General features: G+C 34.0%; 1 protein-coding gene across 1 annotated transcript; it reads right to left on the bottom strand.

Annotated features, from left to right (window-relative positions):
* Positions 1-400: 400 nt before the first annotated feature.
* LOC147401677 (oxysterol-binding protein-related protein 1C-like) lies at positions 401-12,689 on the bottom strand. The gene is made up of 10 exons (XM_086443038.1): positions 11,969-12,689; positions 11,050-11,406; positions 8,757-8,856; positions 7,210-7,658; positions 4,564-4,719; positions 3,404-3,571; positions 3,190-3,330; positions 1,198-1,425; positions 984-1,097; positions 401-726 (listed from the first exon to the last, which is right to left on the bottom strand). The coding sequence occupies exons 1-10, from the start codon at positions 12,470-12,472 to the stop codon at positions 559-561; spliced, it is 2,385 nt and encodes a 794-aa protein (XP_086299164.1). The 5' UTR covers positions 12,473-12,689; the 3' UTR covers positions 401-558.
* Positions 12,690-13,384: the final 695 nt, after the last annotated feature.

The following is a 13,384-nucleotide window of genomic DNA, read 5'->3' on the forward strand; positions in this document are numbered from 1 at the left end:
CAGGCCAAAGATTAGGTCACATCCCCCATGCCTATGTGAATAATTTGGATTCTGATCATGTTAAGTCTTTTTTTTCTAAGACATGGTATTGCTGTTGACAGCGGATTGGACCGTAACCGGGTCTGGCCCGATCCGTACTTCCAATCATATCTGATAGGGACTAATCCACGGTGGCACGCACCGCCCACACATTTCACCTGATTAGAAACCCAAAATTGAAGCAGCATCGAGAACAAAATAATGCGAAAAAAAAGGATCAGTAAGTTAAAAAATAGAGTGACTATGTCCATCCAAAATCATCTTTAATTTCATTATTTGGTGCATAAAAGTTGGTGTGGCAATATAGGTAATTTTCTATTCTCACAAGGTTCCATGCATTAAACATGATTATTGCAAGAGAGAAAAGGAACAATAGAAATTTCATTAATTGCATGCTCGTCAACCATGTTGGATCTCAACAGCTCGGAAATGGTGAGAGCGCTCAATCAGTTACTAAAAAGAATGAAATAGAAAGAAAATGAATGGTTATAAGAGAACAAAAATTGAAACAAACATTTTTCAGTCTGACGATTGATCTGTAGGGACTTGGCCAAAGATATCAGGGCAGGATTCCCAATTTCCCCGTTCCCTAGCTTCCCAGTATCCACCAATGTAGCGATAAGCATCGGTTTCTTTATCTTTGGCAAACCACTTAGGCTTCCAACCGCTCTCTTGCATCTTTCGCGACTGCATTCACATTAGCTCTATTACATAATTTTTCATGGAGAAATGAATAATAACACGCGCGCACACACACACACACACACGAACAAGGATAGGTAGCCAAATAACATTAGAGAGCTTCTATTGCCACACCAACTTTTACTAATGCCAACACAAGATGTGTGCTATTTATTTGGTGATTTACATATGAATTGGGGTTGGCATTAGCAAAAGTCGATGTGGCAATAGAATATCACTAATATTATGGGATGCTAATTCACCTGCCGCTGCCTCTGCTCTAGCCGTAACTTCTCTGAATTTGCCATCTCGTACTCCCCATTCTCTAGGCATCTCTGGTCGGGTCTGAGCCTTGAATCTGTTGGTGGCAACTTTTCCTGCATATAAAATTAATGTTAATATTGACAAATAAAGAGAGGTAACTTACACAAGAAGAAGATGGTCTTTGAGTTGGAAGTCCCCTATTAAACTCATCACCTTTAATCCAGGGGTGAGCTCGTTTAGTGTCGTTGCGAAGCGAGTCAGGTTATATCTTGTCGGGAATTTGGATGGCTTGCTTCGCTTCCAAAGTAAATGGGCATCGGACAATTCTGATCCTTTACCCTTTGCAGAATAGTCTCCGTTTACAAAATGCATGCTCTCATCCCATTTTCCTAATAGAGTTGCCACTGTTTTTCCCTTCTTATCTTGAACTATACCTTGTACCTGCACCACAGCTACATCTGTCATAATCAAGGTTAAAAATCTCTTGGAGAAAAAAATGAAACTGTCTCAAACAACAATTAAGGTGATGCAAAAAGAACAAATCTCTTTGCAATACACATCAATTTTGCAAGTTCGTTATACGAGTAATTCCTACAAAGGATTAGACTAAATGACGTATAAAATACTTGAATTCTCGACATAGGTATTACATTGTTAGTTCTCATCAGTTTTTAAATGCAGGGGGTATCTTAAATATTCACCAAAGCATGAGGGGTTGTCTAACATTTTCAACCACCCCACATCTAAATCAAGCCAAGACCCAAACAGGCTCCATTTTACTCCTAAGAAAGAAAGAATAAAATTCTAATAGGTATACATCTTTGTGAATCATTACCCATAGTTTCAGCTGATCACTACATGAGAACATCCAAAGATATAAACATTCTCGAAGTGCTGATGATGATGACGACAATGATGATCATGATGAGATAATAAGGAATAAGAAATTTTGAGGTTTTTTTAATGCATAAATCATGTCTAGCATTAATGAATATGTGTGGCCTATGAGAGTATAAGTGATCGCTTTGGTACAAATGCCTTCCTTATCCTTGTTTTAGGAATTAAGGATCCCAGTTAATCTGGGGAAAAAAATCAATGTTGGTACCCTTGTATTAGTATCTCTGTCAAGTTTACATTGTCCAATCTCAAATCTAAGTGAAGATCCAGTAACAAAACAATGCATTGGAATCTTTATATTAATATCAATGGCCGTGACAATACCTCCAAAGTATAAAAATGAAAAAAAGAAAGGCTTGAGGACTCACTCATATTTTGGATTTTAATGAAGCTTTTGTTTCACTCGATAAGTCTACAAGCCAGTGCAAAGGCAAGTAACAGGGGACCCACCCAAGATAAACTTATTGAACAATTCAATGTGAAAGACCAATGGATATTGCAAGTACTATGCAATACAAATAGCATATCATTGACCAGCGAATAAACCATTAGTCCTTTGATTTAAAGTTAAAATTTTTACAGTACATGATAAATTAAAAAGAAATTAATGTTGCAGTGAAATCAAACACAATGACACAATCTTGACTGCCCGGTGTACAATAAATAACAGAATAGCAAGTGCAGTCAGATTTCCCAAGAAAAGAGAAGATTGTAAACTTCTAATTATTGCCCAAGAGAAAAAGTGGGTACAGAAAATGGCCCCTAAACATTTTACTCAATGTGGCAAAGGGGAAACACTTGGGACTTATCAAAATAAAAAAGGGAAACACTTGGGGAAACGTAAGAAATGCAAAGGAAGCACGTGAAGTCTGCTAAGTAGACCTGTTTCTCAAGCTTTTTTTTTTAAAGCATATCCCTAAAGCATTTCACCTGCATTTCCAACATGTTTTTTCACACATTTCAACTTTTAAGAAACCAAGGCCATCCATTTCCCAAAAACATTCCCAAAAAAGCCACCTCTTGCATGAAATGCATTTCCTGGCATTGCTTCTCAGTCCTCTTCTAAACTTAGAGATGTAAGAGATAAGAATAAAAGTAAGAGGGCTGAGAATTTGGAGATCTGCTTCCATAAATCTTACTCTAACTTCCTAACCTATCAAGTAATTATGAGGAATACAATTTTATTGCAATAGTGACAACAGAGCAGCACCAAGTAATCAAGCACTTTTTTATGTGAATAAAAAGAGCTCTATTCACCAATTACTATGGAAACAAATAGGATTTACAAGATCAGAAAAGTAGGGGCACCTGATGTGGATTTCTGTCTATGATTGACTGCTCCTTGAACTTTAGCTTACATGAGTATTCACGATTTCCTTGTATACGCATTGTACCATAGTGATCGCAATAAAGCTTTCCCAATATAAGGTTGTAAATGGACGTTGTGACCTGATGGAAGAGTCCATTGTTCAGCTATCATATCGAGAAATTAATTTAGTGATCTCAATCATTTTGTTCATACCTTGCTCCATTGAAAAACTTCTCCATCATCAAACTCAATGGTTAGAACACCAACAGGATCGAGCTGAATTGATCGACCCCAGAACTTGCTTTTTAAATTACTATCTGCCCAAAATTTCCATCCCCTTCCCTCACAGTGACATGCAACAATCATGGGATGATGACTGACCTGCCCCAGAATAAAAGAAACCTTAAAATGTTTATTAATATCAACAAATTTAACGAGATAACAGGAAAAGAGTGAAATGAAATGACACATCCATGAAAACATTTATTCTAGCTGTCTGAATAATTCATGCTATAATGTATAAGAAAAAAGACGAACAACAACTACTGAAGGGCAACTATCAGAGGATAAACAAACCAAATGGTAAGTCACTGCACAATGGCCCTTTTTCTTGTCCCAACCCACTGAAGAACATTTCCACTTATTTCATGCTTCTGCCTTATGGTAAATAAATGAGAGTACATTATTTGAGAAATCTGAACCCTAGGGTTCCTCGTGCGGAAGTTAAGGGAGCTTGTTCTAAGGTATTGTGCATTGGAAATAAGTCCAATAGATTTTTACAGGTTTATTCTTTTTTTTATGCAAAAGGGTATCCCCACACCCTTTGGCAGTCAGATTAATCCCTGCGGATACCAGTTGTCAATTTAGTCTTCTAAGAGATGCTGTTCATCATATGAATGACACCTTTTTCTAAATTTCCTAGCCATTCTTAGCATCACCGATATCAGAATGGCTTCATTATGCTTATAGAAAACTTTGATAGTAGAATAAATTCATTATGAGCCAAACTTATTCCACTTCTTTTGGTTTTCATATCTAAATTTCCTTTGTAGAACTCAATAATAATAAAGGTTCAGATCTGATTTTCACAATACATGCCCCAATAGGACATGAGTTCCATAATTCAAATAATTTATTGCTTAGTAAAAAGCTAGAAATAATACAAGAAACCACTCTACAAGCACAATGATACCCCAAACAATCCACAACTGCATATGTAGATTATTTTATTAGTTCAAGAAATTTAAGCAGTCAATTGCACAAAGCAGGTTCTTGCATATTTTGGGTAAACAAGAATGTTTGGCATGTTGAAACGTACAAAATATATTAGATTGACATAATTTGAAACAAAGTATTTAGCTTAAAGATGAAACCTTCTCTGAGAAAAAACGAAGGCCTTTGTCTGGGTATTCAGCCTCATATGTCTCCCCCAAAAGTGGATTGAACGGCTTGCAATTTCTTCCATCAGTAGAAGCATATGCCGATACAGCAAATGCTGCTACATTAAGAATCCTCATAAGGCTATTACCCTACCAAAGTATATCAACAGGTTGATAAGAAGTTGATAAAGAAATGCATATTAAACAAATTGAGCTAATTTATAGATGCTGATGAAGGGAGTGGTGCTTTAATCTACATCACGAGAGAAAAGCAGCTATTCAGAACAGCAAGGCAAACACAGCATGTTATTTTGATAAAAGTACTCATATGTTCAACTAGGTGGATGTCGGTTTGTGGCTAGGGACTGCAACATTAGCAATTTATATTGTGATCTTTATAAATAAGGACTTGAAAAGCGAGCTAGTGTGTTTGTCCTCCATGCATTAATTTACTAGTTGTTAACAAAAACCATAATTGTTTAATATTATAATCTACTTGTATTATCTATTTTGTTTCCTTGGTAACATTTTGTAAAAACTTTCCAGTTAAATATAGCTAAAACATCATAATATACAACAATAAATTTGCATGGATGCATTGATGTCTCAAGCTTCTTGAAGGCATCATGTTAGACATCAGCCCACATTTTGATGTCATTGTTACATAGCTTCCTAGTATCAACGACTATATGGGAGTCTAGCACGACAGAGTTGATAACAACTTTCCACTTCACTAAAGAAAAGTTGCCCCTAGAAAGAACGTGTTGCTTTGAGATGGTATCAACGGTAAACAGACTTCACAGTGAAAATGAAAATAAAAATAATAGAGAGCAATGATAGGGAAAATGGTAACAATAATATTAATGGAACAATGATAGTGATGGGCACTCCCAACAGGAGACAAGATGATATGATAAACGCAGGAATCTTCAATCACAGATGACTAGTGAAAGAATGAATGCAACATGGCGTGGTGATCGAGTCTAGACTCCTCAACAGACTATACAATTATTCTAGGAACCCTACAAAGAGGGATCACCTAGATCTTTTCTTAGGGAAATACCAAATATCAAAATGACAAAAATGCTTCCTATTGCAATGAGTTTCTATAGAAAAGCCTAATCCAAGGACAATCCTAACCATTAGATTGACCAATTAAATCCTACTCCTTAATTTATTAAAATGAAAAAACTAAACCTATTAATTTAAATTCCTAAAATACCAATTCATGAAATTAAAAATCCTCGAGTCCAGGTTACATTAATACCCTCGAGTTCGAAAGCACATCCTCTAGGTTTCTCGGTGAGTGCTATTCTTCACTCGGTTTATCCCTTGTGCTTCCAATGACAGTAAACTTTATCATCAAATTGATCCAAAATGGTGACATTAAATTCTTACATCCTCCCCAAATAGGATAACAATGATTAACTTGATAAGCAGGAAAGGCATTTATTTTTTGTTCTAGTATATCCGTCAAACTTGGAAATGGAAATATTTCATGGACGTATTTTGATTCGTGTGGAAATTAATACAATTTTTCTGGAGATGATTGAAATGTTGTGAAAAATATATAAATGTTGAGGAAATTTTCATTGAAATTTTGGGTAATGATAAAATAGATATAAAAACACACTTCATACCATAATAAACCATAAGAAGAGTGGAAAAGAAGATCAATATCATTACACTACATGTTAGCATGAGATCTAAGAGCCTATCAACCAAAAACAATTATGTTTTACATAAAATGAGACTAATATTGCCACATACTACATAAACCTTAATATGTAAAACACTTGTTTTAATGAACAAACATTAAGTACTAAATTCACATTTTTTTATATTTTACTAATGGGTGGTGTGCGTTTCCACATGATCTGCAAAATTTAGGATTCCTACATGGGTATAATTGTCTTTATAATTATTCAAAGGTTATTTTGGAAATTTCATATAAATATTCTAGTATTATAACACGTGCCATTTAATGTTAAGCAAGGGTATTTTTGTAATTTGAAATTTAAGTAACATGGATTTGCGTCGACAATGCTCACCCTTCTTTCATTATAATAATTTATTTAATGTGGGGGTGTTTTTGGAATTTAATTTTTTTAACTACTACGAATTTGGTTGGTGTCTACAATATACTCTGCCTTCTCTCATTATAATAGTAAAGATATTTCAAATGTGTACAAAATAAATTAATGATACATCCAACTAATTCAAATGTGGACGATTGTATGTGAATGCTTTTATAAAACGCTAATATGCTTAGTATACATAAAAAAGTTCCTAACTAATCATAATTCATATCTACTAATAAATGAATATTATGTGTAATTTACAAGTCCTTTCTTCAAGTAAACTATATTCTTTGTGATTTTTAAAAATGCTATCAATATTTTTTGGATGATTTTTTCAACGAAGAATACTTCAATCACCTTTTATACCTTAATTTTGATTATTTCGGAATATATTATTCATCAAAATATTTCTTCAAATAAGTCATCCTTTCCACCAAAATATATACAAAAAAGAATTGTCAATTAAAATTTTTGTTGAGCCTCATGGAAATAGAAATATTTTAATATTAGTACTATGTACAGGAAAACAAATGCCATCAATATCTTATTACAAACTTACCCTTTTACCCCATTCATATGCTCTGTCGATAAGGAAAGAGTACTCCAGATCTTCAAAACATTTTTGTAAAGAAGATAGGGGCTCATTGAAGTAAACAGGAAGACAGACTTTGGTGAGATCTTTCCCAATGTTATCTTTAATCATTGACCAGAGGCTGACACCCTTCTCTTTTTCAATTGGGTCAGGCAATTTCTTACGCCGCCTAACATAAGAATAGTTAACCCCGACATCTTTTATGAAATCATCAATACCATTCTCAGAATCAATTGTGTAAAGCTCTTCGTCATCAGAATCAAAAGATGATCTCCGAAATTCAGACTCACTGCTTCTAAATGAACTTGATGAGAGAAAATCTCGTGTATCAAAAAAGGTGTTATCATCGTCATCTGTTTCTTCCTCTGCAGCATCGTTTCTTTCGTTGTCATCATCTGATTCGCTTGCACTTCCATCTAGAAAAAAATGTAACAAAGAATAAGATTTGCTGAAACACACAAATGAAGAAAGATTGGAACATATAATAAATATGATCAGTCCTGCGACTTCTCTACTTTGAGAGATTTTCTAGCAAAAGCCAACATCAACAAATTGAGAAGAAAGTTGAGCATCCGAAGAAAGACCTGAAATTTCACTCAAAACCTCAAAAATTAATCAAACTAAAACTAGCTTATGATAAAATTAAAGCACCGGTAGTACATCAATCTTCTTTATTAAAGATTTCCAGGTTTATTTTTCCGAGGTTTTAGTTTGTTAGGTGGGATTGTGTTGAATGGTGGAAGTTAGAGATTTTCTTCAATTGCTTTTGATATATATGTATATCTTGTTTCACCTTGTATGTAATTTCATTATAGTAGGTTGTCTCACTTACTTATCAAAAAGAGAAAAAGGTAGTCTCAACTCTCAACCACCTTGCTTTGTATCTATTTTTTCTCTTGGAAACTATCTTTGCACATAAAAAAAAACAGGCAATTCCACTGCAGTTGCTAGTGTTGTATGCTATTCTTGTTGCTTGCATCGTTCTTATTAATTCGTTTGTTGGATCCCTAGGAATTCCTTTTGATCAAGAAGGAATGGATTTTCATACATTATCAAAATGGATAGGAAAAGCCAAAGTATCAAGAAGTAGACTATTAGACTCAATCAAACACCCTAAAGGTGAGGCCATAAAAGCTGGGACATAAACATATTAATTGTTTTAAATCTATTGTACCGAAAAAGAAATTAGCATCTATTTGAATCCTTACAAATTCACAAACAAAAGGAATATTGGCCTGTGACCTATCTCATTAGACTTTCAAATTCAGATAAAAAGTAATTTTCTAGGACTGGGAAAATAAAAGAACCACAACCAAACCTGACTTAAATATTTCCTTTTTTTAATCATCACCATGGAAGCCTTATCCCAAAGATTTGGTTCGGCAAAATAGTTCCTTTTTGTAAGGTTCCTCTTAATATCAAACAGATGCAAGCATGCTGCACCATAAATAGTCATGTTGACCAAAAAAACTAGTATTTTCTTGAACCATAAATGAAGAGTCATGATTTCGTACCGCTATATTTGTCTTGCCTTGATCTAGGGGAAGTCCCATGCGTCTTTGATTGTCTTTGGCTCTCATCAACAAGCGTATTCTCCAAATCAACTTTTTCTGTCTACACAATATAGTATGAAAGTAGTAGCTTTTAGCATATTAGAAAGAAGAATTCTGGGTTAAAGTCAGTTTAATAGCCATGGATGTGATACACCATTAAATGCTTTCAGATGGAGATGTAAACCACATAATAACAAAGGTCAGAGATCAGTAGTGAAACTAACATAGTCTGCACAGATGGGATTCATTATGAAGTGAGATGATTTTGTTTGTAGTAACTTTATAAAGGATAGATGTGTTGGTACGAATAAATAGACTAAAACAGACAGATTTTTGGAATAAAAATGAGATGAATCCTAATATTGGCAAGATTCCACATGAGCGGCTCTTACTATGGAAATCAAAGTTTTAAATGGTCGAAGGCAAAGTCCAATCAGTCAAGAATAGAAGAAAATTAAAAAAAATGTATGAAAGCCAAAATCCTTTATTTAGCTCTTTTGAAAGGAACTATTGAATGAAACTAAATTACTATGAGCGTGAGGTATGAACTATGAAGTATGTTATCATAGGACAACATCAGGAATCATCAAGCAATTAAATCAATAAAGAGCAATCAGGAACCATTTACTAGCCTTTTAGTACCAACTAATTAGCATAATAGTACACCGGAATGTCTGTGAAGTAAGTCATGTAATAGAGGGCACTATAGTAGTAATCATAGTATTAAATTTGAAATATATCAAAATATTTCCACGAAATATATCAAAATATTTCCATTTCCACAAGTTCCGGCATGAAATTTAACTGACAGTTTACTTTTGTATATATATTTCAGTGGAAATCACTATTCATTTGCTAAATATTTCAATGAATGGTGAATTTCGGCCGAAATTATCTAATCTTAGGTATAAAAATGCAATATTTTGATCAAAATATTTCAATGAATAGTAAATTTCAACAGAACTATTCTTTTTTGAAAAAACTTATTATTGCTTTAACAAAGAACTTATAAATTACACATAGTATTTAGTAATAAAAAAATTGCATATAACATTCATTCATTAATATAAATTATGATTAATTAGTTATCCATATCATCTTGTTTTAATATATTCTAAGCATATTAGTACATTTATATAAGCACACATACAATCAACCATGTTTCAATTAGTTGGATACATTAGCAATTTATAAAAAAATAAAAGAAATATTATAATAATGTTGGATTCAACATTAGCAATTTATCACACTCCTTATAGTAGTTTATTGTATTTTGATGACTTGATGAGTGTGTTTTAATGCTTATTTTATCATTTCCTATGGGTTCAAGAAAATTTCTTCAATATTTCGATCATTTCCAAAAATTGTATTCATTTCCACACTAATCAAAATATTTCCATTTCATGACTAACCGGAATGGACACTGAAATCGAAATTTAATACCTTGGTAGTAACGTGTAACAAACAATCCCAAGATTAATAACATGACTAAGCATAGAAGTAACATTAGGCTATTTAATCAACGCATTAAATGGAAAAGAAAGAAGTAGACTACCTTCAACGACTAATTTGGATTCAACAATGTAAAGGGGACCCCCTTCTTTTTGTAATCTTAAAAAGTTGAACTAAGCTCTTTTTTGAGTTTAAGGGTATTCTTTTTTAAGAACTTTTTCTTTTAGATGGGAGTTTGTATGCTCGAGGGAGGTTGTTTCTTTGTTTCTTTTTCTTGTTCTTAAGTCGGTCAACTCGACTGCCTGTTGTACATTCTTCTCTTTTTCCGAAATAAAATTTATACTTAAAAAAATTAAAAGTTCCCACGCTCAAAATGAGCAAAGAAGGGCCCGAAGTAATCTCAAGCAAACTTTTGTGCAACCCCAAGCCAAAGCACAATCGTTTCACTCGAGCAGTTGTTTCTAAAACCAATATTCAAAATGCCATTCACATTTGGTGTTTCCGGTCATTAGAAAAATCGAATGGAAGCGAAACATATCGATACATTCTGAAACATTTATATTTTATTTAAAAAAAAAATAGATTTTATTAATAACTAAATTTAGGGAAAATGCCTTTTAGTTGATTCAATGAAAGCTATAATTAAATACAGCCACCTCAAAGACTCACTCTTTCCCAATTATAAACATATATATTTTATAAGGAGGTGCCCAAGTCACAAATTTTCAAAATTGTATACAAATTGAATAAGACAGAAGAAACAAACAAACAGACAGTAATCTATGAATCGACATATAAATACCTCTAGATACCGTAGAGTGTCAATAAGGATAGATTGTTTCTGAGTGAGGAGCAATAATTGGTTCTGTAGCATCGAGAACTCGTTCCTCATGATCTGCTCACTGCTGTGGATCACCTCCTCATTCACTCCCTCATCCAACAATCGTTGCCTCAATTTCTCTGTGGAGACAACGACATTATCGGCCAAGGCTAGGAGTTCACAGTTCGACATCCGTGGAAAGATGTCCTTCATTGCCTGCAATGCTTCCATCCACGCCACTCGATCTTCCCGCGACTCAGCCCTCAAATGTAGCCTCTTTGTTCCAGTAAAGACCGAGAATCTCTTGTCGTCTGATCTGCTCTCTCGGATCGAAGATACCTATATTAACCAATCAAAATGAATCTGAAGCTGAATTTAAAATAAATAATAATAATAACAAAAAAATAAAAAACTCTGTACAATAAAATTATATCTGAAACTAAATTACAAACAAAGAAACTGCCTTTTTATGGAGAATAAGAAATAGACCTTATCTTACAAATTTAATCAAGTAGTCAAAATACTTTTGAAATTAAATTAAAGACAAAAAATTGAATTTTTTCAGATACAATCAATTAATCACATTATACCTGAAATTAAATTAACACACAAACAAAAAAACTGCCTTTTTAAAGAGAATAAGAAACAGATCTTATTTTACAAAACTGAAATTAAATTAAAGAAAGCAAATTATATTTTTTCAGATACAATCACATTATATATGAAATTAAATTAACAAAAAAAAAAAACTGCCCTTTTAAAGAGAATAAGAAATCGATCTTATCGTACAAAATGAATTAATTAACATAATTTTGCAATTAAAATCAATTAATAACATTATATATGAAATTAAATTAAAAAACAAAAAACCGCCTTTTTTACATAGAATTAAGAAACATACCTTGAGGTGAACTTCACCAAAGGGTTTGCGACGAATTTGGGGGTGACTACTCTTGTTACGAGAGATTCTTCGAATCGATTCCTCACCGATGACTTTCGAACCATTCTCGATTTCTTGATTGAGTTCGATCTTATCTGGACCGTGGATCTTGAAATAGGACAAAACTCCATCTTGAAGCACGAACCATCGAGGTCTCCAGCCTTTCCCGTAATTCACCCATTTATAGAGGATTCCAGAGATTCCATTACCAACTAAATCGTTGATCTTCACATCTCGATGATCTCCCAAAGAAATTTGATGTTCGTGCATAGATGGTAACTGAGACAAGGAACCCATCTGTGGAACTACCATCCGTTGAATCCGATGGCTATGATCGATGCTGCTGTTGCTCCCGTTGCAGCTCTTGCTGCCATTGTTGTTGTTGTTGTTGTTAGGATCGAATGTGATTGAATGAGAAGAATATTGACGACTACGATTGACCGAATTGGATCTGACAGTTGGCATGTTGAGGGGAATTTCCGTTAATGGAGATAACGGCGTCGTTTGGAAGCTGTGGAGATGGAGAATAATGGATGCATGAAGAAGGGAAAGATCAGAGGATGAAGATCACGGAATTTCACAGTAACGTTAGATCGAAACGGGAGAGGTGGTGATGTGGTTTGCAAGGAAAATCGGGGCGGAGATTTTGATTTTTTTTTTTTCTCCTTGATAGACAGGTAACGCTTGATTACTGGAATCTGGATTCCTATACGGGGACGGTTATTATTTAGTGAAATTACAAAAAACCCCTTGGAATTATTATATATTAACAAAAGGTCCATGGTTTTCCATTTTTTTTTTCTTCTATTTTTCACCTTTATTTGTCATTGCTTGTGCGGGTCGAGCGTCATTTTGAATCCTTAGCGAACGAGTGGTAAAAATTTACTGTTGTATTGATAAAAAAATCATCAATGTGAGAAGAATAATGACGAATTCACGCGATCTTGATACGCGGCTGACGTTGACAGGGCACAGAACAGCACATCTTCTTTCCTGCGTATCCCGATGAAAATTATTTGGGGTGCCGCGTACCAAGACGCATTCATCACGACTCATGTAAGAATTGTCCACGTTCGTTAATTTTTTGACTTTGCCTTAGGTGGAGAATTTGTTAAACACTGCACTGATCTGGTAATGCATAGAGAATCGTTGATTTTTTAACTTGTATCTCGAGAATTGTACATCTCAAAAAGGAAAATAATGGACTATCTTCATTGGACACTGCGGACCGTGAAAAATAACATGATGAGTGCTGATTTTGAAACTCAACCTTCACCTGATAGAATAACTCAAAAACTCACGGACGTTGCATGTGCAAAGAGTCATAGATTTTTTATCTTCAGATACAAAAATGCACATGTTTATGGGGATGTACGG

This window comes from Akebia trifoliata, chromosome 5 (genome assembly GCF_017979445.1).
Source record: "Akebia trifoliata isolate Shusen 1 chromosome 5, ASM1797944v1, whole genome shotgun sequence".
Taxonomy (NCBI): domain Eukaryota; kingdom Viridiplantae; phylum Streptophyta; class Magnoliopsida; order Ranunculales; family Lardizabalaceae; genus Akebia; species Akebia trifoliata.